The sequence below is a fragment of the Ornithorhynchus anatinus genome, chromosome X1, assembly GCF_004115215.2.
Source record: "Ornithorhynchus anatinus isolate Pmale09 chromosome X1, mOrnAna1.pri.v4, whole genome shotgun sequence".
Taxonomy (NCBI): Eukaryota; Metazoa; Chordata; class Mammalia; order Monotremata; family Ornithorhynchidae; genus Ornithorhynchus; species Ornithorhynchus anatinus.
The window spans coordinates 31,107,539-31,130,201 of NC_041749.1; the positions used below are offsets into that span (position 1 = coordinate 31,107,539).

A 22,663-nucleotide genomic window follows, 5' to 3' on the forward strand; every position below is an offset into this window, starting at 1 on the left:
CACGAGTAGATACACATTGGGTGTGGGTTGCTAATCATGATGTTTATAAATATGAAAAAAAGATATTTCATAAAATCCAACAATTTTTTTTACAATACCAACTTCATTAATACTACTTTGGGCTTAATCAATCAATTGTATTTATCAAGCACTTACTAAGTGCTAAGCACTGTACTAAGCACTTGGGAGAGTATAATGCAACACTATTAGCAGACATATTTCCTGCTAATAATGAGCTTACCAGAACAAAACAAATAATATGTGGTTCGGCTTTCCCTCAGAAGATCTATGTTGCACCTTTAAATAATTCTTCTCAATCTTCTCTAGATTCTCTATAATCTGTCTGATAAGGGGAAGCATTTAAATTGCCCTTTTAGTAGAAATCTAAATCAGATCCATATAGCCCACTGAAATAAAGTATTCTCTATTTACCGAGTAACTCTTTACTGGGACATAGAAACTACAACACAAAAACATCTCATTTTCATGGAGCTTTGTATGCATATAAATTGTTGAGCACAGGAGCAGCCTAGCTCTGGCTCTTGATTTATTATTCATTTCTTTCCTTGTAATACCATCTCTACTGCCCTCAGAGGACAGACGAGTCCTGGAAGAAATTTAGAACTGCAAACCAATAGCATTTCAACCAAGCAAAAGGAAAAAAAAAGTCTAATAAGCACTCTGAGGACAGTCAATAAATACTTCATGATTATGAGCTCAATTTTGATGAAGATTTTCATCATCATGATAATAATCTTAATGTCTCTAAGAACTAAACAAATTCTAATGGTGAGAGAAATGGAATGGGTTTTTAGAACCTACCAATCTCCCACAGGATTTGCTGTTAACTTATTATATGAAACTGTACAAGTCATTTTGCCATGCTTCCTACTAGGAAAAAGGAGAGGATGCCTGCTTATTATGCACCTTGCAGAGAGGGGATAGCAGCGTGGCTTAGTGGAAAAAGTACTTGTCTTGGGAGTCAGAGGACGTGGGTTCTAATCCCGCCTCTGCTGTGTGACCTTGGACAAGTCACTTGACTTCTCTGTGCCTCTGTTACCTCATCTGTAAAATGGGGATTAAGACTGTGAGCCTTGTGCGGGCAGGGACTTGTGTCCAACCCAATTACCCTGTATTTACCCCAGTGCTTAGAACCGTGCCTGGCAGGTAGCAAGTGCTTGAGAAATACAATTATTATTAGTGTAAACAGTATATTCAAGGGACAAATCAAGCATGCCAGACACTTTTGACCTCCTCAGACTTAGGTGCTCTAGAAATACCAAAGTGGGTGGCTGCTGATAATGATCTCAAGCTACTGTCCCGAAGCCACTGTGGTACAGCAAGCAGGAGGAATTGGAGAGTAACTTTTGCAAATGTCAATTCAAATCTTTTCCCTTTTTAGTAAATTTGTAGTTTTCTACTGACTTTTTATGGTGTCTTCAGCTTTCTAGCAAGGCAGTTGTCTTCCCAGAGGTTTATCGTCTGTTTCTCTTGTGTAGTTCTAAGAACTGATTCATTTGAAGAAAATCTGACACCACAATTCATTTGGGAAATAGCTTGGCACCCCTCCAATTGACGATTTCAAATAAAGGAAAAAAACTATGCATCAAGGGTTGGGTTTTCAGAAGGGGAAAGTTCCACAGGCTAGGGAGAACGCCCCAAGTGAAAAAGTTGTATTATTTATTCAGCACGAATTGTCAGACCCTGAACAGACTAAGTGACTTCGAGAGTGTATGAGCAAAATACCTTATCCAATAACCTCATATCCTACAAGCCTGGAATGGGGTTTAATCCAGGGAAAAAGGCCAGATAAGATTCCACAGTAGAATCTGCCTGGGATTTTGATTTAAGGAAGCTCTGCACAAAATAGATCGGAGGATAGTTACTAATTGAGATCTCCAAAAAAACTCTGGTTCTGTTTAATTACAAAGAAGGAAATACGAGAATCGGCTTCAAACATTTCCTTGAGTTAAAAAAGATCACTGACTGAACAATACCATTTCCTGGGTGAAAAGTCTCATGGCTAAGGATCTTAAAATTGCAAAAAGTACAAATCTCAAACCTAACAGCCCAGATGATCTAATCATTTTTAAACAACAACTGTGGTAATTGTTAAGCACTTACTATGTGCCAAGTACTGTGCTAAGTGCTGCGGTAGGTAAAATACAATCCTAACATGTTCCTGTCTCACATGGGGCTCATTGTCTAATGAGGAGCGAGAACAGGTACTTACTTCCCATTTTAGAGATGAGGAAACTGAGGTGCAGTGACTTACCCAAGGCAAGTGGCAGAGCTGGGATTAGAACCCAGGTCTCCTGACTCCCAGTTCTATGTCCTTTCACTTAGCCACGCTGCTTCTTTGAACTTAAATAGTATGATGTCTAAGTACCCAGGAACAGGAACTGGAAAAGACTTTTTCTGATGTTTTACTTGGAAAATATCTCCTTGAAAAACCAAAAGTTTGGATAAACAAATAAAATACAAAAAAGTGAGGCATGAACATGTGCTCAGTAACCAACTATTCCCTAATAGTCCCTCTACCAAAGATAAGGAGTAAAAACTCCTTTAAAGATCAAATAGATTTTATTTCTAGAACAACAATGGAGTCACTGATACGGTGGGAGCCTTGGAGCAGGGGAGCAGAGTTACAGCACATTACTATAACCAGAGCTAAGGGAAGTAATTTGTTTCAAAAGAGCAAAACAGCAAAGATTTCTCACTAATCCCTTTCCTATCCTGCCAAAGACAAAAAGAAGAATTCAAGCCAGGGATTATTACATTTCATAACCTGCCTCAAGGAAAAAAAAGCCCACAACAGGCTTTTTGGAGTAAAAGTCCAAAAGGTTAAAATGCTGTGAGCACTCAGTAAAATGCTATTCTCCTTAATTATCACCTAATGTAAGGTGAATAGTTGCCCAGGCTAATTGGGGGCAGTAAAAACATGGGAAATGAAATTCACAGGTAATCAAAAAACCTTATTTTAGTCCATTTCAGGACTAGTGGTACAATGGACAGTTTTGAAGTTTCACCTTCTCTACCTGCTTTTTTACCATCTTTTCTGAGTGATAAAATGCCACAAAGATAGCCAGTAGGAGAGAACTGTGATTTTTTCTAAGTTCTTACTATGTGCCAAGCACTACATTAAACTCCAGGGTAAGCTTTAAGACAACAGCTTGCATCACTGACAGCTTCCTGCCCATGTGGAGGCACTTAAAAGCTGCATTTTTTTTTCTTCAGAGGAGAACAAGTGCAGAAGGCTAATATTTGATACAATGAACTTCTTGATGCCTTAGAGAAACAACCTGACATAGGGAAGCTAAACACTGGTAGAGATCCATATTAATGTTTCAACTTTGGAGGCCTCCTAATTCTCAAATCAGTTTAAAGGAATAAAACAAAATGAGTTCCAAGGTTTCATCCTGGTCCCCAAGTGGCCAGACCTATCAGTTGGAATTAGTTCAGTTTCGAAATTCATCACTCACCTCAAAGGCTTAAAAGTAGACCCAAGGCAGATGGGTTAAAAGATTGTACAGATGGATTATGAGTCACGAAGGAAAGGTACAGATCCTCTCAAGGGCATGAATAGAGAGTAATAACCTCCTTCCCAGTCTTGGTCTGGTCAAGCATCCCACTCTTCAAAGCTGCCATAGCTCCTTGGTGGGAAACAGCTAAACTATAAACCCTTCAGTTCCACAATCTTGACCTAATCTCTTCACAAGTGTTTGTCCACTTCACCAGATTCCCACACACCAGAAGACCCCAAGTTGGCAGGAAGCAGAGCTTTGTTGGTGCAGAGCAAATTAGTGATGTTATAGCTGAAACACTGAGCTGGGGATGTGATTCGCAATCAACATAGGATTTTTATAATGAGCAAAATACTGTCACAGAATTTGAAAGACAGTAGGATACCTAATACAACATTTAAGTATCATTCCTTGGATGTTAAAATGGCCAATTTATTAAAAAATAAATAAAAATAAATTGTGGTATTTAAGCGCTTACTATGTGCAAAGCACTGTTCTAAGAGCTGGGGAATACAAGGTGATCAGGTTGTCCCACAGTTTTAATCCCCATTTGACAGATGAGGTAACTGAGGCACAGAGAAGTTAAGTGACTTGCCTAAGGTCACACAGCTGACCAGCGGCAGAGCCGGGATTAGAATTTGTGACCTCTGACTCCCAAGCCCATGCTCTTTCCACTGAGCCACGCTGCTTCTCTCAGCGTGAGAATCTCTATTTCATTTTGGGGTAATTATTATTCCATTCATTAATACATTTATACTTGAATATATTTTGAAAAACACATCTTCTTCCTCTTCGATTTAACCCACTGAGTTGGTCCGACTATTCACTACACGACTATTCACTACCCACATTCCCTCTGGCACGCTTGAGAAAGCAGTGGACTCATCAATACAATCTAAGAAGTGGTAAATAGTCTGTCAACTTTAGTTTTAACATCCAAAACCATAAAAATAATTTTGCTGGCTTTAGGCAAGAAAATGCACATCCTCCAGAAATAATTTTGAAAACAGGAAAATAAAACATTTTAGTTTTCAGGCCATTTCTTTATAGGTCCTTGAAGTGAAAATAATTACAATTTTAATATAGCAAACATTTTGAGGTTAAGTATCTTTTATACAAAGGAAATTAAATACTGTCAAAGCACATACACATAAGTTTTCTAATTAAGACTCCTCTTATCTGAGCCGAGCCAGGATTTTCTCTGCTAGACAACATATCCTGCTTTCCTTAAATCCTCTGAAGCCCAATGAATGCCCTGCCTGTTGATTAAGTCTCTAATTACATCACAAGTAATACTGGATGCTACCCTCACCCCCAGTCCATTTAAGGCTCAGTTCTCTCTCTCTCACACACACACATACACACACAACTCTCCCCACCACACAAACACACAATCCCTGCTAATAACACCCTCCCCTTGAAGAATTAAAACCAATGGATCCTAAAGTTGGAGGGTTGAAAGGACCCTAAGATAATTTGCTTAATGTTTTTTCAAAACTCTTCTCACAATAGATAATTCCAGAAAACAGGAATTTTGGGTTGCAGCAAACTGACTAAATATTCAAATTTATTTCAGTTCAATGTGAAAACAACTTTGCCATATTATTCAGGAAAGCAATATTACAGAAAAGTTAATCAAAAACAATTTCAAAAACAAATTTTAATCAATAGGGAGAAATCCATGAACACTGTCCTAATGTTCATCTTATAAATCTCCTTTATTCTATATTTGCAAATAAGTGATACTTAGCTAAGCACTCATATTTCATCAACTCCATTTTCCCTGGCTGTAAGCTGAAATTTTGTGAATATTGACATCAGCTAAACTGTGCTAACAAAGCAAATATTCAGAAGAGCTGACAGGTTCTGGTGAAGGAAGTCAGGGTGGATATATATTGTCAAGCAACAGAGACACCCTTCCAAAACAATGTGCTAAATTTACCTTGGCTAAAACACTGCTGGTCTTTCAATCCTCCAAACCATTGAAGTGCATTAACAAGCTTGAACAAAGATTAAAAGCCCATTTCAACAGATGTTTGGTCTTAGTTTACTAATGGTAGTAACCATAAAAGCGGCAATACTGAGCACCGAGCTCTTGAGAGTGTACAAAAGAAGTCAAACATTCAAGCTCTGCCCACAAGGATCTTAAAATCTAATGGAGACAGACATGCAAAAGTATTTGCCAATAGTGGGAGCAGTAGGAAGAACAAAGAGTGGATAGGGATTATGACAAATATGGAAAGAGGAAATAGAATAGATCAAAATATATAACTGATTGTAAAATATAAATGTAATTATTGAAGATGCACATAAAGGCATTCTAAGGGTGGCTTTTGGGAATGATACAACTGGGAGTGTTAGGAATCGCAGAAGATTTCCTGAAGGGGATGGGATTTTTAGGAAGGTTTTGAAGATGAGGTCTGAGGTCTGACAGATAGAAAAGGGAGCTGAAGGAGTCCCAGGTTGGAAGTACAAAGCAAGAATGAGCTGTCCTTATGAGAGACATATTTTTGCTCAATAGAATGTGAAAGGTAAGACCTTGAAAATTAAATATTTGTGTATGAACCTGTAAAAATATAACTCAATCTTTTATTATTAATACACATTAACTTTGCTCTTTGATCACATAATTATGTTTACTGTCCTTTTTAATCATCTCCTGCATTCTGAAGTATTATTGGGTTGAGATGATTAGGCGATAAGAGAGAAGAAAGAAGGATCTAACCTGAATTGCTGAAATGTCCTTATTCTTTTAATGATCCTTAATACTAACATCTTTTAAGTGTCCATTCTGTGCTTCACACTGGAGTTGATACAAGATAATCAGATTAGATTAAAACCCTCCACTATCTGGGTCTCCCAGTCTTCCAGTAAGGGAGGACAGGTATCACCTCCTTTTTACAGAAGTGGAAACTGAGGCATAGAAAAGCTACATGACTTGCCCAAAGTCTCAGCACAGGAAGTGGTGGAATCGGGCTAGAACCCAGTTTTTGTTTTGTTTTCACAGTATTTGTTAAGTGCTTACTATGTGCTAGGCACTGTACTGAGCCCTGGGGTAGACACGAAATAATTATGTTGGACATAGTCCCTGACTCACATGGGGTTTATCTCACACTGGACTCACAGTCTTAATCGCCATTTTACAGATGAGGTAACTGAGGCACAGAAGTTAAGTGACTTGCCCAAGGTCACACAGCAGACAAGTGGTATATTCAGAATTAGTACCCAGGACTTTCTGACTCCCAGGCCTGTGCCCTATCCACTTTCACGTTGCTTCTCCTGACCAACACTCCTGTGCTCTCTCCACTAGGCCATGATTCCTTTAACACTTGCAAACTCCTTCCCTACCTTGTTTTATTAATTAAATCCCAACTAGTATTTATTTAGGGCTAATTCTGTGCAGAGGACCGAACTGAGGGCTAGGGAGTACTACAATGGAATTAGTATATATGAACCCTAAGAACAACTCCACAGCACTAATATACAGAGAAGCAGTGTGGCTGAGTGGAAAGAGTATGGGCTTGGGAGTCAGAGGATGTGGGTTCTAATCCTGACTTTGCCACTTGTATGCTGTGTGACCTTGGACAAGTCACTTAATTTCTCTGTGCCTCAGTTACCTCATCTGTAAAATGGGGATTAAGACTGTGAGCCCCACGTGGGACAACCTGATTACCTTGTATCTACCCCAGGGCTTAGAACAGTGCTTGGCAAAAAGTAAACATGTGAATACCATAGTTATTATCATTATGCATATTTATAAACTGTATATTATAAATTATTCATTTATATTACTGCCCATCTCCCCCCAGACTGAAAATTCACTGTGGGCAGGAAATATGACTACCAGTTCTGTTGTATAGTACAGTGTTCTGCATACAGTAAGCACTAACTAAGTGCCACTGATGATGATATGTACCTGTATGGTACAGCAGGTGTGAGTACTCAAGTGCTTAGGCTATACAAAGAAGTACTAAAGTGGCACTAGGGTGGGGGAGCTATATGGTGACGAAATGAGAGATTGAATCAGGGAAGGTCTCCTGTAGGAAATATGATTTCAGAAGGGCTTTGAAGATGGGGAGAGCTAAGGTCTCCTAGATGTAAAGGGAGAGGAAAGGTCCAAGCAGAAGGGAGGGCAAGGGCAGGGGCATGGAGTTCACAACAGGAATAAAAGAGAGAGGCACAGTGAGTAGACTGGTTTGAAGGAAAGAAACATCCAAGCTGGGGTGTAGTGGGAGAGGAGAGGGGTGAGAGTGAGCTGGCAGTGCCTTAAAGCTGATATTCAGGAGTTTCTGCCTAATATGGTGAGATGGGGAGATGAGTGCAGAACAATCCTTCAGAAAAATGATCTGGGAAAAAGAGGGAAGAAGAGACTGAGAGGGGAGAGACTGGAAGCAGGGAAGACAGTAGGGAGGCTGATGCAGTAGTCAAGTCAGGATTTGAGAAGTGCCTGGACCAGCATGCTGCAATTTGACTTAAGAGGATTAGTTTCCTTGCTGGTCTCTCAACCTCAATCAATCAAGTGCTTAAAGGGTACAGATCCAAGCGGATAGGTGATACAGAAAGAAGAGGGAGGAAGGGAAATGAAGGCTTAGTTGGGTAAGGCCTCTTGGAGGAAATGTGATGCTTGGAGGGGGTGGGGGAGAAGGGGTGTCACAAAACTAGTTACTACTCTATAAACCCACTCCCCTTAATGCTAAACAAGCTTTCATAATAACTAGTCTTTATAAGGCCCATTCTCTTTAATGCTAAACTATAATGTTTTATGAGGGAAAGGCTCTTCTAGTTGTCCCTCTAGAGTGCTCAAATTTTCAAGATTGCCATTCAAAAAAGGAATGGGCAAGACACCTTTACTCAGCATCAGAATGCAGCCTCTTCTAGGGCAATACAGGAGCTGCTTCTGAACCTTGCTAGCAGAGGAGAGGAGGCATATCCAATTAAAGCACAGCAGGGATGGGAGAAGCAGAATGCCATTATCAGAGCTGGAATTGGACTTCCTGGAGGGGTGCAAACAAGCCATAACAGTGGGATCTTTCTAGGCCATAAATATCCGGAGGCTCATTTTGCAGTTCCTTAAGCAAAGCTCCCCCCACGAGCCTGTTCAAATGGACACTGGTCAGTGTGATTGTTGCCAACATTATTTCCTACACCCTCAGTGTTTTACTATTCACTGTCCAGCAAGGCCCCATTCCAGCTGGGCTTCTAACCTCAAGAAGTTACAAGGCTTGATGCCAAGGGTAAGGTGGTAGCCTCACCACAGAACCTTGGAAATTCTCCAACAGTTATTTCAAGTAGAGAGAAAGGTAAGCACTTGGAGCAGTCGTATGCACATGGAGCAGTCCTATTTGACTGATAAACTTAGCCTACCCGCTCTGCTTCCTTTTTTACTGCTTTACCTTCAACTTCTGACACCTGCTAGACTCCCATTTTTCTTAACAAAATAAAACAAAAAATCCTGAAGCAAATTCCCACCAGGAGGACATTAAATGCCTGTAGAGTCCAATAAAGAAAAGTGTGGGGGGGGGGGTCACAATTAAAGTTGAAATTAATCATATATTCCACTAATACCTAGGGCCCAGCAACTAATGGCTTTCTTAATAGGTCCTATTGTTCTTTTAATATAGCTCCGGCTATGAGAAGAGTCAGCTGGCGCCTGTTACAACCAAAGAAGAAAGCCAGTGGCAGGAAAAATGACATGGATATGAGTTTCAGATGCAGAAGAGGTAAAGCAAAAACAAAAAAGTCACAGCTGTAACCAGTCTGTTAAGAAAAAGAACAGTGCCATCTTAACATCTAGGTTCCCCAGTGGGCCAGCTCTGCTCTGTCCTTCCTAAATCTTCTTCATAAATCCCTGGCTCTCCATCAGTTCAGCAGACAGAAAAAAAATATAAAATGCACTTTGTTTTTTTACAAATCAATCTTGATGAGAAAATATGGGATATGGCTGGATAATTGCAGATAATCAAACTTTCTGGTTGTTCTGAAAGGTAAAATAACTCTCATAATCAAAAAGTGCTATCATGATGGAAGTGGGCAGAAGGGTTTAGGGAGACCAAAGCAAACTTGATATACACTTTACTACCTTACCCAAACAGAAAACAATTTGCATAACATTTTGTTCTGGCATGAATTAGAGAACATACTTTTAAAACTGAAGCACATAAAAAAAATCACAGAAACCCAGTCCTGGTGACAAGATAAAAATAGCAGGCATTTTCTCAGTCTTGGGTCATACAGGAACTATTGCTTCATAAAGAAAACTAATCTGCATATCAGTCTGAGATTTTTTTCCTTTCCTCAAACTTCTAAGCTATTTCTCAGTTTTATAAGGGACACCAGTAGTGAAGATTGGCATCAGAGTCCACCTAAGCATAAAAAAAGTCACTTGAGCAAACTGCGAATAAAAAACCAAAAGTGTGCCGGTAGTCATCACCCATTTGAGCCTGAAACGAGCTTACAAAGTTTAGAATCAACATTTATGTCTGGTTTCACACAGATCTCTTTTTCTTTTTTTGATTGTCAACACCTGATCTGTATCGGGTGGGAAACAACTGAGAGTAAACAGCAGCTCTCTAGCTGAGGTGGTAAAATGTGCTTTCCAATGGTAGCATGCAAAATAACAAAAAAGCCAAGCGTGAATAAAAAATGGATCCAGATGTTTCCACCCATCCATTTTTAGAAAGCTCCTTCAAAAAAAGACCCAGACAGCCACCTTCCATCAGCACCCGCCAGCAAGGGGGAAAATATAGAAGCCTTAGATTTGGAAAACATTGGAAAACAGCACACGGCACTTGGGAGGATGCCCGAGGTAATATAGCAGAAGGAAGCCTGGCTGGGGCTCGGGAATGGGACACCACATGGGAGGTGTTGGGGCGATCCTGGGGTTGGCACGAATCCCATAGCATTGGTTTGTGGATGCCTCTTTTCTCAGAGAATGGGCTCAAACCCTACTTCGTTGAAAGCCCTGGTGTACTGGAGGAACAGCATGGTCTAGTGGATAAATCACAGGCCTGGGCGTCAGAAGGACCTGGATTCTAATCCAGGCTCTTCCACTCATCTGCTGTGTGACCTTGGGCAAGTGACTTCACTTCTCTGCACTTCAGTTCCCTCATTTGTAAAATGCACAGTAAGATTGTGAAGTCTTTGTGGGGGAGGGGCTATGTCCAACCCGATTAGCTTGCATCTACCCCAGGGCTTAGAAGACTGCCTGACACATAATAAGTGCTTAACAAATATCACCATTATTATTATTGCTATTATTGTTACTGCTCCTCCCTGGTGAATGGACACAGTCACCCAAGATGTAGACTTACCTACCATCAGTATATTAAATTCAGGTTCTAGTCCACTTTCTCTCTCCTTTTTTAAAATGGTATTTGTTAAGTGCTTACTATGTGCAAGCTAATCACACTGGACATGGACCAGGTCTCACATGGGACTCACAGTCTTCATCTCCATTCTACAGATTAGGTAACTGAAGTCCAAATAAATTAGGTGACTTGCCTGAGGTCACACAGCAGGCAAGTGGCAGAGGTGGATTGGACTAAATCAATTACAGATATGTACATAAGTGATAAGGGAGGATGGGGAGAATAGACAATTGCTTAAAGGGTGCACAGAAGGGAGGAGGAGTAGGGGGAGATGAGGGTTTAGTTGGGGAAGACCTCTTGGAGATGTGATTTTAATAAGGCTTTGAAGGTGGGGAGAGATATCAGATATGAAGAGGAAGGAAGTTCCACCACTTTGATAGTATTTATGTACACATCACTTATACACAGTTGCTTCCTCTGTCTGTATTTGAATGTGCTTCTACTCCACTAAACTGTATGTTCCTCAAGGGAAGGGACGTTGTCTACCAACTCTACTGTACTCTCCCAAGTGATTAGGAGAGTGCTCTGCCCATAGTAGATACTCAATAGAACGACCAATTGATAGTGAGTCTCAACCTTGATATCTACGAGGAAACCTGCTAGAAAGAGGAGTCACACACATTGAAGACCAGCACCAGGGCATGAAAAGATATGTACTCGTCAGAACAATTAGTGTTCAAAGTTAAAAACTTGGAGAATTGGCAGATGTAGTGTGGGGTAATTTGATGAATCTCAAAATACAAATCCTCTTCACATGACCAACTAAGTCTCTAATCTGGATCCTCTCTCCCACTCTACTGGTGATGTGATATTCAAGTGCTTATTGTAAGAAGATAGTCTGAATGCACCCAGCTAGCCTACTAGGAAAGCTACAACTGTATTCCTTGCTGAACTGGAGTTGAGGGCCATCTCCACGGTGAAGCTTTTTTCCGAGGCACATAGCAATTACAGTCAAATGGGGGAAAGTTTCATGTTGGCAGAATTGAGAAATGCTTTTTATTAATTTGGTGATAGAGACCTGGTGGACAGCCTGTGCTGATCAACAAACCCTGTCATGAAGTGACATGGAATGAGCTCCCTGATCAGCTGAAGTATCAGAGATGTTCAACAGGATCCACCTCACCCAAAAGCAAAAAGAAAAGCTGTTTCTCATACAGCAGGTTGGTGGGAGAAACTCGTTAGTTTGCTTAGCTGAGGCACATGTTACAGTCCCCATCATCTGATTTTAAGAAAGTCTGAATTGCAAGCTGGAGAATCTTAATGTTGTGATTTCAAATATAGCCAGGAAACAGATTCTCTCTCCTTTCTGCAGGCAGAGAAGATACCAGTCTCAGCAAAGAGAACAAGTGACAGACATGAGTTCAAATACTCAGAGTTCAATAGCAAGCATCTTTGCACAAGTGATTGTTCTTTGGGGAGTTTGGGAACACAGGTACCACATTGTTCTTTCTGCCTCTAGACTGTAAGATCCTTTTTTTGATATTTATTAAGCACCTACTCTGTGCCAGGCAACTTACTTAGCCCAATCAAGTTGGACACAGCCAACGTCCCACAGGGGCTCAGTCTTAATCCCTATTTTACAGGTAACTGAGGCACAGAGGAAGTGAAGTGACTTGCCCAAGGTCACACAGCAGAAAAGTAATAATAATAATAATGTTGGTATTTGTTAAGCGCTTACTATGTGCAGAGCACTGTTCTAAGTGCTGGGGTAGACACAAGGGAATCAGGTTGTCCCACATGGGGCTCACAGTGTTAATCCCCATTTTACAGATGAGGGAACTGAGGCACAGAGAAGTTGTGACTTGCCCACAGTCACACAGCTGACAAGTGGCAGAGCTGGGATTCAAACTCATGACCTCTGACTCCAAAGCCCATGCTCTTTCCACTGAGCCACTCTGGGGTTCCTTGTGGGCAGGGACTGTGTCTACCCACTCTATTGTACTGTACTCCACCAAGTGCTTAGGAGAGTGCTCTGCACATAGTAAGCACTCAATACACCATTGATTAACTTAGGTCACACTTGAAAGCATAGGGAAATTTCACTGCTGGTGGAGTCCTCTTCAAATATAAAAAAGCAACTAAATTTTAATAATAATGATGGTATATGTTAAGCGCTTACTATATGCAAAGCACTGGGGTAGATATAAGGTAATCAGGTTGTCCCATGTGGGGCTCCCAGTCTTAATCCCCATTTTACAGATGAGGTAACTGAGATAGAGACAAGTTAAGTGACTTGCCCACTTTCCACTGAGCCACGTTGCTTCTCTACATATGTATATATTATACATACACATTCAGTAGTAACAAGAAAGTGTTATCATCTTGGATGTTACAAAACATAAATACAGTCCGTTCTCCCTTAAAGTGAATTTTTACTATGTGTTTTGGACAGAACGCTACTTAGGTATGAGGGATTGTTCTTCTGATGATATGCAACTCTCTCAATAGAAAACGATGCTTGCAACAGACTGTAAGCTCCTTGGAGGGCAGGGATGTCTTCTAGCTATTTCACTCTCTCATGTGCTTAGTACAATGCTCTGCACGCAGTAGGCAGTAATAATAGGATGACTGAACAAATGATTGTGCTTACTGTGTGCAGAGCACTGTTCTTAATTCTTCTTTCCCAGCACTAAGAATACACAGGCGGGAATCAAATAAGGTCCCTGTTCCTCAAAGCGCTCACAGTCTAAAAACCAACCTAGGTGCTTAATAAATACTATTGACTGATATGTTGGAAAAACAATAATAGAAATAGTAATAGTGGTTCTAAGAACTATGTGCTAAGTACTGGGGTAATCTATGTGCTAACCACTGGGATAGACAGAAGATAATTCTGTCCAACACAGTCCCTGACAACACATGGGACTCACAATCTAAAGGGGAAGGAGACCAAAATTGAATTCCGGTTTTATAGATGAGGAAACTGAAGCACAGGGAAGTTAAATGATTGCCTAAGGTCACACAGCAAGCAAGTGGCAGAGTAGGAATTAGAACCCAGATCTTCTGACTCCCAAGTCTGTGCTCTTTCCACTAAGCCACACGGTTTCCCTAAAGAAATGGTTGTGCACAAGTGTGGGGCATTGGTGTGTTCCATAATGTGAGTTTTCCTTTTGGCGAATGTAATTCCTGTGTTAGAGGATAACTAAAAACTGGTGCTCTCTTCAGACATTACAAAGAAAAAGTCTCTTGGCCTGAGCTCTGTTAGGCAATGTCTTTAACTTCAGAAAATTTTCTATGAGCTGGACTTTTACAAGGAAGTTTTCAATCCCCATCAAGGTTGACTATAAATACATACCTACAGAGTTAAGGAAAGCGGTAGGGAAATCCTTTTCAGCAGTGACCGCCTTAGATGTGTGTCCATTTGCACACCAATATTTCAGAGTATATATTTCCATGTTCACTTCAACATTAGTGTTTCTGACTCTGCGGGTCAGAAAACCTCAAATGAGAGTTATAAATAGAGAACCAGGCCACAGACTCCCTCTAAGACCAGAAATCCTAGGCAGCTACCCGATCCCTGACTTCCACCAAAGCCTTAAGGAGAAGATGGTTTCCACGCTGTAGCCTTCACAGCTGAGCGAAAGCTGGATTAGGCTAGGAAGATTGGTAATAGAAGGCTGGACCCTGAGCTGTAGGGAGTATGAGGAATTCTTCCTTCAAGAAATAAGTTTAGCTTTTTTGTTTTACATTGCTCTCTTGCATTGTTAGCTTTATAATGTACTGATGTTTTGCATTTCACTGTGATTGTTTTGGGTGTCTTGTTTATCCCCATTTAGATTGTGAGCCCTTGTCTGGGGCTAATCTGTTAAAATAGGGTGATTACAATCACCTCCTTTTAGCATAGATACTAAATTTTATTACTACTATTACTACTACCACTACAAACTCCTTCTGGTTTGCCAAAGCAGGGGCTGGGAAACAGGTGACCAGGGTCCTCTATTTCCAGCTCATCCCACTCATTTTCTTTGTGACCTGGCAAAGTCCCTTAACTGCCAAAGTGCATCAGTTTCCTCACCTGTAAAATAGGGATATGACACTGACACCTGTGCCCCTAACTCTTCAATTTTGCACCCCAGGAAGGACAGGAATTTTCCTAATCTGATTCTTGGGCATATATTTCAGCTGTCTGCACAGTGCTTGGCACACAGTAAGCACTTAGTATCCAATCTTTTCAATTTTGCCTACACATCTGCCTGAAAATTCTTGGCTTTTTGTTTGTCTTTTACTTTCCTTGTAATTGCTCTCAGTAAAATGTAATGCACAGAGTTGACACTAGAAGAAACACAACATTTTCTAAAATAGGGTGTCATTACATTATATACATTATAAAATAATGGCAATTTTTATCATCAAGAATTTTAAAGTGTTTCATGTACCAAAATGTGGTGACTGCATACGCAGGCACAGCAAAATTTTGAGACCTACTTTGCTAGATGTTCATCATTAAAATTGATTTTTTTTTTAAAGGGAGACATCTATGGGACATATTTATTACTTCAGATTTTTATCTCTTCAATTATGACCAAGGGGGATGGTGCACATGGTCTCTGGGGGAGACACATCCTTTATCTTCGCATATTAGAAAGCAGTGTTATAGGCAAATGTGATTTTCTCCCGGATTACATCAGTTTTAACAGACTCTTCATTTGGGGACCTATCATCCCAACAACATATTCAAGACTCCAGAATCCTCCTAGACAGCCCATAAGTATCTCCCTCGATAGTCTCCTAGAATTGTTACCAAACAACCTAATGTTCGATTCTAATACACCAAACTTAAAGGGAAGAATGCAGCACATCCAATTTGCCCCATTAAATCAATATGTTCTTTTCAGGCAGTATCATGTTTCACCTGAGCATGCAAACATTTAAATGATTAACTGTCTTCAGATTTCCAGGCATTTTTGTGGAAGCAGCTTAGCATAATCATTCAAAGACTAAATTTACATGGCTCCTGATTACTTAATTTTCTGAACTGTTTGTCTTTGCCACCGAGAAGATAAATATGGTAAAACCCCCTTTTCATTGATTTCCTGACATTCTAAGGATAAAGCACGGTGGGTAATAAGAAAGAGAATGAAGTGCCCTAGACAATGATGTTTAAAATCATTGGTATTCTTTCATTCCACTGATTAGAATTAATGTTACTAAGAATATATGATTTTCCTTTGATGCCCTTTTAGAGACAAAAAAGTAATTCCCAGCAGTGGGGGAGGGGAGACGGATACTACCTATAATTTCTCAAGGAAATTGGTCAATTGAACCAGTCATTAAACTCATCATTAACCAGTCATTAAAACCAGTTCAAAGCATGCAAATTAAATGGATGGAGAATGAAACCAAGAAACTAAGCACTAAAGGAAGAGGGGGAGGAAGGGGAGGCCCCTTCAAATGAAAACAACCACATTTTTAAGATAAGCTTGTCCAGCTCTGCCTTTGACTTTCTGGGATGTCAGATTTTTCACCAAACAATGCTCTAATTCTGAAAATACTTTCTTTGTTGCTAAATCAGCTTCCTTACACAGCTCCATTGCTCACAACCATGTCGGCTAGCACAACACTGGTTAAGTGGATTTATGAGCTCGAGGATGATAAGCTCTGACAATTTGGTACTCTGTATTTATCAAACATGGAGAGGGAGAGGTTCTCACTGGGGGAGGAAGTCTCCCCAGCCAAAGAAACTTATCTTAATTGGAAAGAGAACAGTAATTCAGTGCTGCTTCCTCTAGCCACAACACCCTATAGCTCTCGGAACTTAGCACCAACCTCGTCTCTTTTGTGTTTTATTTTTATCTTTCCTCATATGTCTCTCTCCAATTCCTCTATGTCTAATTCTTATACTGGGATCCCCTTGGGGCCAAGGACCATGTCTATTCTCACTTGTGTCCTTTCTTCCAGGGCTTAGTACAAGGCACTCAATAAATAATGTTATAGCTATTACATATTATTTTTGTCTTTATCCTATTTCACCTGCAGTTACTGCTATCGGGAAGGTCAACTTTGCCCTTTAGGCTGACTTTCAATAATTCTGAGAGTGACAATCTGAGCTGGGAATTTACGAGACTTGTCTGGAAAGCCTTATAAAACTCATGATACTCAATTACTTAAGCAGCAGTATAACACAGTTCAGAATAATGGCATATTGAGATGCAAGAAGAAAAACTCTTTGCTGCATTAAATATACACCACATTTGCTGTATTCTTCCAAGCGCTTAGTATCATGCTCTGTATGTAATAAGAGCTCAGTGAATACCTCTGATTGATTTAGGGACAGTTATATACTCTGCCTCTGGAGCAAAGTAAAACAAGGGCTGATGTTGACATTTAGCAAAACTTTTCAGAAAGGCACACAGAAACATTGTGCTAAATTATACATCGGCCCTTATATCATCCAAAATTATTCATCATCCTAAAACTATACCATTTCCATGTTCAGTGGAAGGCAAAGCTCATTTTTAAAAAGGTAAAGAGGAAAAAGGAGCAAGTCAAATCAAGAGATCTCCTCCACTCTCTTCTGTCTCAACCTTTCTGCTGTGCTTCCGTGACCTTTCTGGAGTGAAATAAAAGGGCATTCCAAACACTTTTAATAATTCCACATTCTCAGTCTTCAACGGTTTATTTGTCCAATTCAGCTAAAGCTATGGATACTTCCCAAGATAATGGAAAGCACTGCTTTTCCCTTTCCTTTCTCTCTATACCAACAGGTTGTATCACTCCATCAGTCCCCACTCCTGGGCGTGAGAAGATTCCTAGAGAGCCCAAGAAAAAAGGCAGTTAACCCTGTTCTTCCTATTCAGAGGTGAAATTTCAAAAAAATTACATTCAGAAAATCATGAGTTGCTACAGTAAATGAAATGCAGTTACTCTCCCACGGGGTCAGAATTTCAGATGCTGCTTTAATAGCGGACATGCATAGATCACCCAAGATGGGCACGTCGTTTTAAACATCTCCAAAGTTAAGAGGTTCTGCCCAATTCAGTGCCCTCTGGAGTGTAGAAAGCTACAAAGGATATGCCCAGAAAATGTCTCCTAATCTCGCTTTCCATTTAGTGGCCCCTTTCGGGGCGGGCACCAAAAGGTTTTTCAAAATTTTTCGAAAAGCAACAACATTCTCTTTGTTAGATGGAAATGAGCGGGTCAGCCACACATGAGATGCTGAAATGGCAAAGGGGCTGGTATCTTAAGTTTCAACTCACTTTAAAAAAAATGTATCTGCACAGTGACAGGACAGTCTCAAAATCCGGGGCTGGCGACTTCTTCTCTTGAAGGAGTCGTCCAGGCAACTAAATGTCCCCTGTGGAACCCACTTAAGTCACCTCCTTGGAGGTGATGCAGGGACAGGACCCGTCAGGGTGGTCCTGGGCCCTGAAAAAGAAGCAGCTGCAAGTGACTCATAGGATGAATGAGAACAGAGGGAAAGGTGAGCCGGGGGGCAGGTGAATGCTAAAGGTGAGCTGGGGGCAGGTGAATGCTAATGGAGATGGAGAGGGAATTGACTCACAATTCCTCTTCATGGGTGAAGCAGGAGGGTGGGGTTAGGAATGGGAGGTTACAATTCCTTAAGGAGTTGCTAGGGGAATAAAGGATCCTGAAGCCCAGGAGGAAGAGGGTATGAAGCGACACAATCAGACAGTGGAATATTAGAGCTGATTTCATGCGGGGCACAACACGAATAATAACAGTAATGGTATTTGTTAAGCGCCTACTATGTGCCAAGCACTGCTCGAAGCGCTGGGGTAAATACAAGGTCATCAGGTTGTCCCACATGGGCCTCACAGTCTTCATCCCCCTTTTAGGGATGAGGTCACTGAGGCCCAGAGAAGTTAAGTGACTTGCCCTGAGCCACAAAGCTGACAAGTGGCGGCACCGGGATTAGAACCCACGACCCCTGCCTCCCAAGCTCTTTCCCCTACGCCACTTCTTAGAAGGTGGGAAGGAGCAGACAGAAGGAGGGGAGGGGTGGAGGTGGGGGGCACGATGGAAGGACCAAGAAGAGGATGGGGGAAATGTACGGAGGGGCACCGGGGAAAGTGATCTTTCCTGGGGGGCAGAGAGGACCATGAGAAGCAGCGTGGCTCAGTGGCTAGAGCCCGGGCTTGCGAGTCAGAGGTCATGGGTTCTAATCCCACCTCTGCTGCTTGTCAGCGGCGTGAACTTGGGCAATTCGCTTAACTTCTCTGTGCCTCAGTGACCTCCTCTGTCGAAGGGGGATGAAGCCTGCGAGTCCTACGTGGGACCATCTGATGACGTTGTATCTGCCCCAGCGCTTAGAGGAGTGCTTGGCGCATAGTGAGCGCTTAACAAACACCAACATTATTATTATTAACTCGTGCAAGGATGGGGCACAGAGAGGGGCAGGGATGATGATGATGTATTTGTTAAGTGCTTATAAAGCACTGTTCTAAGCGCTAGGTGGGGGGATACAAGGTGATCAGGTTGTTCCGCGTGGGGCTCCCAGTCTTCACCCCCATTTTACAGATGAGGGAACTGAGGCACAGAGAAGTTAAGTGACTTGCTCAAGGTCACAAAGCTGACAAGTGGCAGAGTGGGGATTAGAACCCACGACCTCTGACTCCCAAGCCCGGGATCTTTCCCCCGAGCCACGCTGAAGCCCGGGATGTGGGTCAACCTGAGGACCTGGCATCCCTCCCCAGCACTTAGAACGGTGCTTTGCACATAGTAAGCGCTGAGGAAATATTAGTATTATTGGAATCCATAACATTTGACTCCCAAGCCTGGGCTACTTCCACCGAGCCACACTGAAGCCTGGGACTGAAGCCTGGGACGTGGGACAACCTGAGGACCTGGCAACACCACCCCCCGCGCTTAGAGCGGTGCTTTGCACACAGTAAGCGCTTAAGAAATATTATTGGAACCCACGACCTCTGATTCCCAAGCCTGGGCTCTTTCATTCATTCATTCAATAGTATTTATTGAGCGCTTACTATGTGCAGAGCACTGTACTAAGTGCTTGGAATATACAATTCGGCAACAGATAGAGACAATCTGTGTCTCCTTCCCCCGAGCCACGCTGAAACCCGGGTCGTGGGACAACCTAAGGACCTGGCATCCTCCCCCCAGCGCTTAGAACGGTGCTTTGCACATAGTAAGCGCTGAAGAAATATTAGTATTATTGCAACCCACAACCTTTGACTCTCAAGCCCGGGCTCTCTGCCCCGAGCCACGCTGAAGCCCGGGACGTGGGTCAACCTATGGTCCTGACATCCTCCCCAGCGCTTAGAACAGTGCTTTGCACATAGTAAGCGCTGAAGAAATACTAGTACTCTTGCAACCCACACCCTCAAGAAATATCATTACTGCACCCCACGACCTAGCGCTGTAGAAACATTAGTATTATTGCACCCCACGACCTCCGACTCCCCAGCCCTTGCTCTTTCCCCCGAGCCACGCTGAAGCCGGGACATGGGTCAACCAAAGGACCTGACATCCCCCCCACCCAGCGCTTAGAACAGTGCTTTGCACACAGTAACCGCTGTCGAAATATTAGTATTATTGCACCCCACGACCTCTGACTCCCCAGCCCTTGCTCTTTCCCCCGAGCCACGCTGGAGCCCGGGACGTGGGTCAACCTAAGGACCTGACATCCCGCCCAGCGCTTAGAACAGTGCTTAGCACATAGTAAGCGCTGAAGAAATACTAGTACTATTGCAACCCACGACCTCCAGAAATATCATTACTGCACCCCACAACCTCCGACTCCCCAGCCCTTGCTCTTTCCCCCGAGCCACGCTGGAGCCGGGACATGGGTCAAGCAAAGGACCTGACATCCCCCCCCCCCCCGGCCTTAGCGCTTAGAACAGTGCTTTGCACACAGTAACCGCTGTCGAAATATTAGTATCATTGCACCCCACGACCTCCGACTCCCCAGCCCTTGCTCTTTTCCCTGAGCCACGCTGGAGCCCGGGACGTGGGTCAACCAAAGGACCTGGCATCCCCCCCCCCGGCCTTAGCGCTTAGAACAGTGCTTTGCACACAGTAACCGCTGTCGAAATATTAGTATCATTGCAGCCCACGACCTCCGACTCCCCCGCCCTTGCTCTTTCCCCCGAGCCACGCTGGAGCCGGGACATGGGTCAACCAAAGGACCTGACATCCCCCCCCCCCCCGGCCTTAGCGCTTAGAACAGTGCTTTGCACACAGTAACCGCTGTCGAAATATTAGTATCATTGCACCCCACGACCTCCGACTCCCCCGCCCTTGCTCTTTCCCCCGAGCCACGCTGAAGCCGGGACGTGGGTCAACCTAAGGACCTGACCTCCGCCCCCCCCCCCAGCCCTCAGCGCTTAGAACAGTGCTTAGCACATAGTAAGCGCTAAAGAAATACTAGTCCTCTTGCAACCCACGCCCTCCAGAAACATCCTTACTGCACCCCGCGACCTCCGACTCCCCAGCCCGGGGTCTTTCCCCCGAGCCACGCCGCCGCCGCCGCCGCCGGGGGGAGGAGGGTCCGGTCCTGGTCCCTCCGTTACCATGGCAACCGGAGGGAGGGGGCGTCTCACCTGGACCCCCTCGGGGCCGCCGTCCAGCTGCCTCTCCCGGTACAGAGCCCACAGCCCCACGTTGGGCAGGAAGACGAGGGCGGCCAGTCCCAACGCCACCGCCTGCAGGAGCCGCTTCTCCTTCCGCCGCATCGGGGCCGGTCCCGGCCGCCCGACGAGCGCCGAGCCCCGGGGCTCCAACTTGGCCCGCCCCAGCGCAACTCCCCGCCACTTCCGCTCCTCCGCCAGGGGAGCCCCGCCGGACCCTACCATCCCCACCGCGGGACGGAGGGGAGGCCTCCCTCCGCCCCCTCCCTTCCCCGGCGCCCTCCTCCTCCCCGATGCCTAGCGATACCATCCCCATCCCTCCATCCCCTCTTCCCTCCCAAATCTTCCCTCGCGGAGCAACCGTCTCTGGAGGGAGCGGTGAGAGAGAAGTTTGCTCCCCCCGCACCCCCCCCGGTCCCGGGAATGGTCCGCTCCGCTCTGGGGCCGGCACCCGGGGAGCTCGGATCAATCATTCATTCATTCCGGAGTATTTAGGGGGCGCTGACTCTGTGCAGAGCGCTGGGAACGGACGGTTTGGCAACACATAAAGAGTGGCCAGCACCCGAATAAATCATTCATTTATTTAGTAGTATTTAGGGGGCGCTGACTCTGTGCAGAGCGTTGGGAATGGACGGTTCGGTAACACATAGAGAGTGGTCAGTCCTGAGCAGCTCGGATCAATCATTCATTCATTCAGTAGTATTTAGGGGGGCGCTGACTCTGTGCAGAGCGCTGGGAACGGACGGTTTGGCAACACATAAAGAGTGGCCAGCACCCGAATAAATCATTCATTTATTGAGTAGTATTTAGGGGGCGCAGACTCTGTGCAGAGCGCTGGGAATGGACAGTTCGGCAACACATAGAGAGTGGTCAGTCCTGAGCAGCTCGGATCAATCATTCATTCATTCCGGAGTATTTAGGGGGGCGCTGACTCTGTGCAGAGCTCTGGGAACGGACGGTTTGGCAACACATAAAGAGTGGCCAGCACCCGAATAAATCATTCATTTATTGAGTAGTATTTAGGGGGCGCAGACTCTGTGCAGAGCGCTGGGAATGGACAGTTCGGCAACACATAGAGAGTGGTCAGCACCCGAAGAGCTCGGATAAATCATTCATTCATTCCGGAGTATTTAGGGGGGCGCTGACTCTGTGCAGAGCGCTGGGAACGGACAATTCGGCAACAGATGGAGAGTGGCCAGCACCCGAATAAATCATTCATTTATTG

The 22,663-nt window shown here is 43.6% G+C and overlaps 1 protein-coding gene across 1 annotated transcript in view; it reads right to left on the bottom strand.

Annotated features, from left to right (window-relative positions):
• The window catches only part of GALNT10 (polypeptide N-acetylgalactosaminyltransferase 10), a 157,752-nt gene extending 136,142 nt beyond the window's left edge, over nucleotides 1-21,610 (bottom strand). The window contains exon 1 of the mRNA XM_029050329.2: nucleotides 21,412-21,610. Coding sequence (XP_028906162.2) covers nucleotides 21,412-21,543 — 132 coding nt within the window. The 5' untranslated portion in view covers nucleotides 21,544-21,610. The remainder of the gene's footprint in view (nucleotides 1-21,411) is intronic.
• Between the last annotated feature and the right edge of the window lie 1,053 nt (nucleotides 21,611-22,663).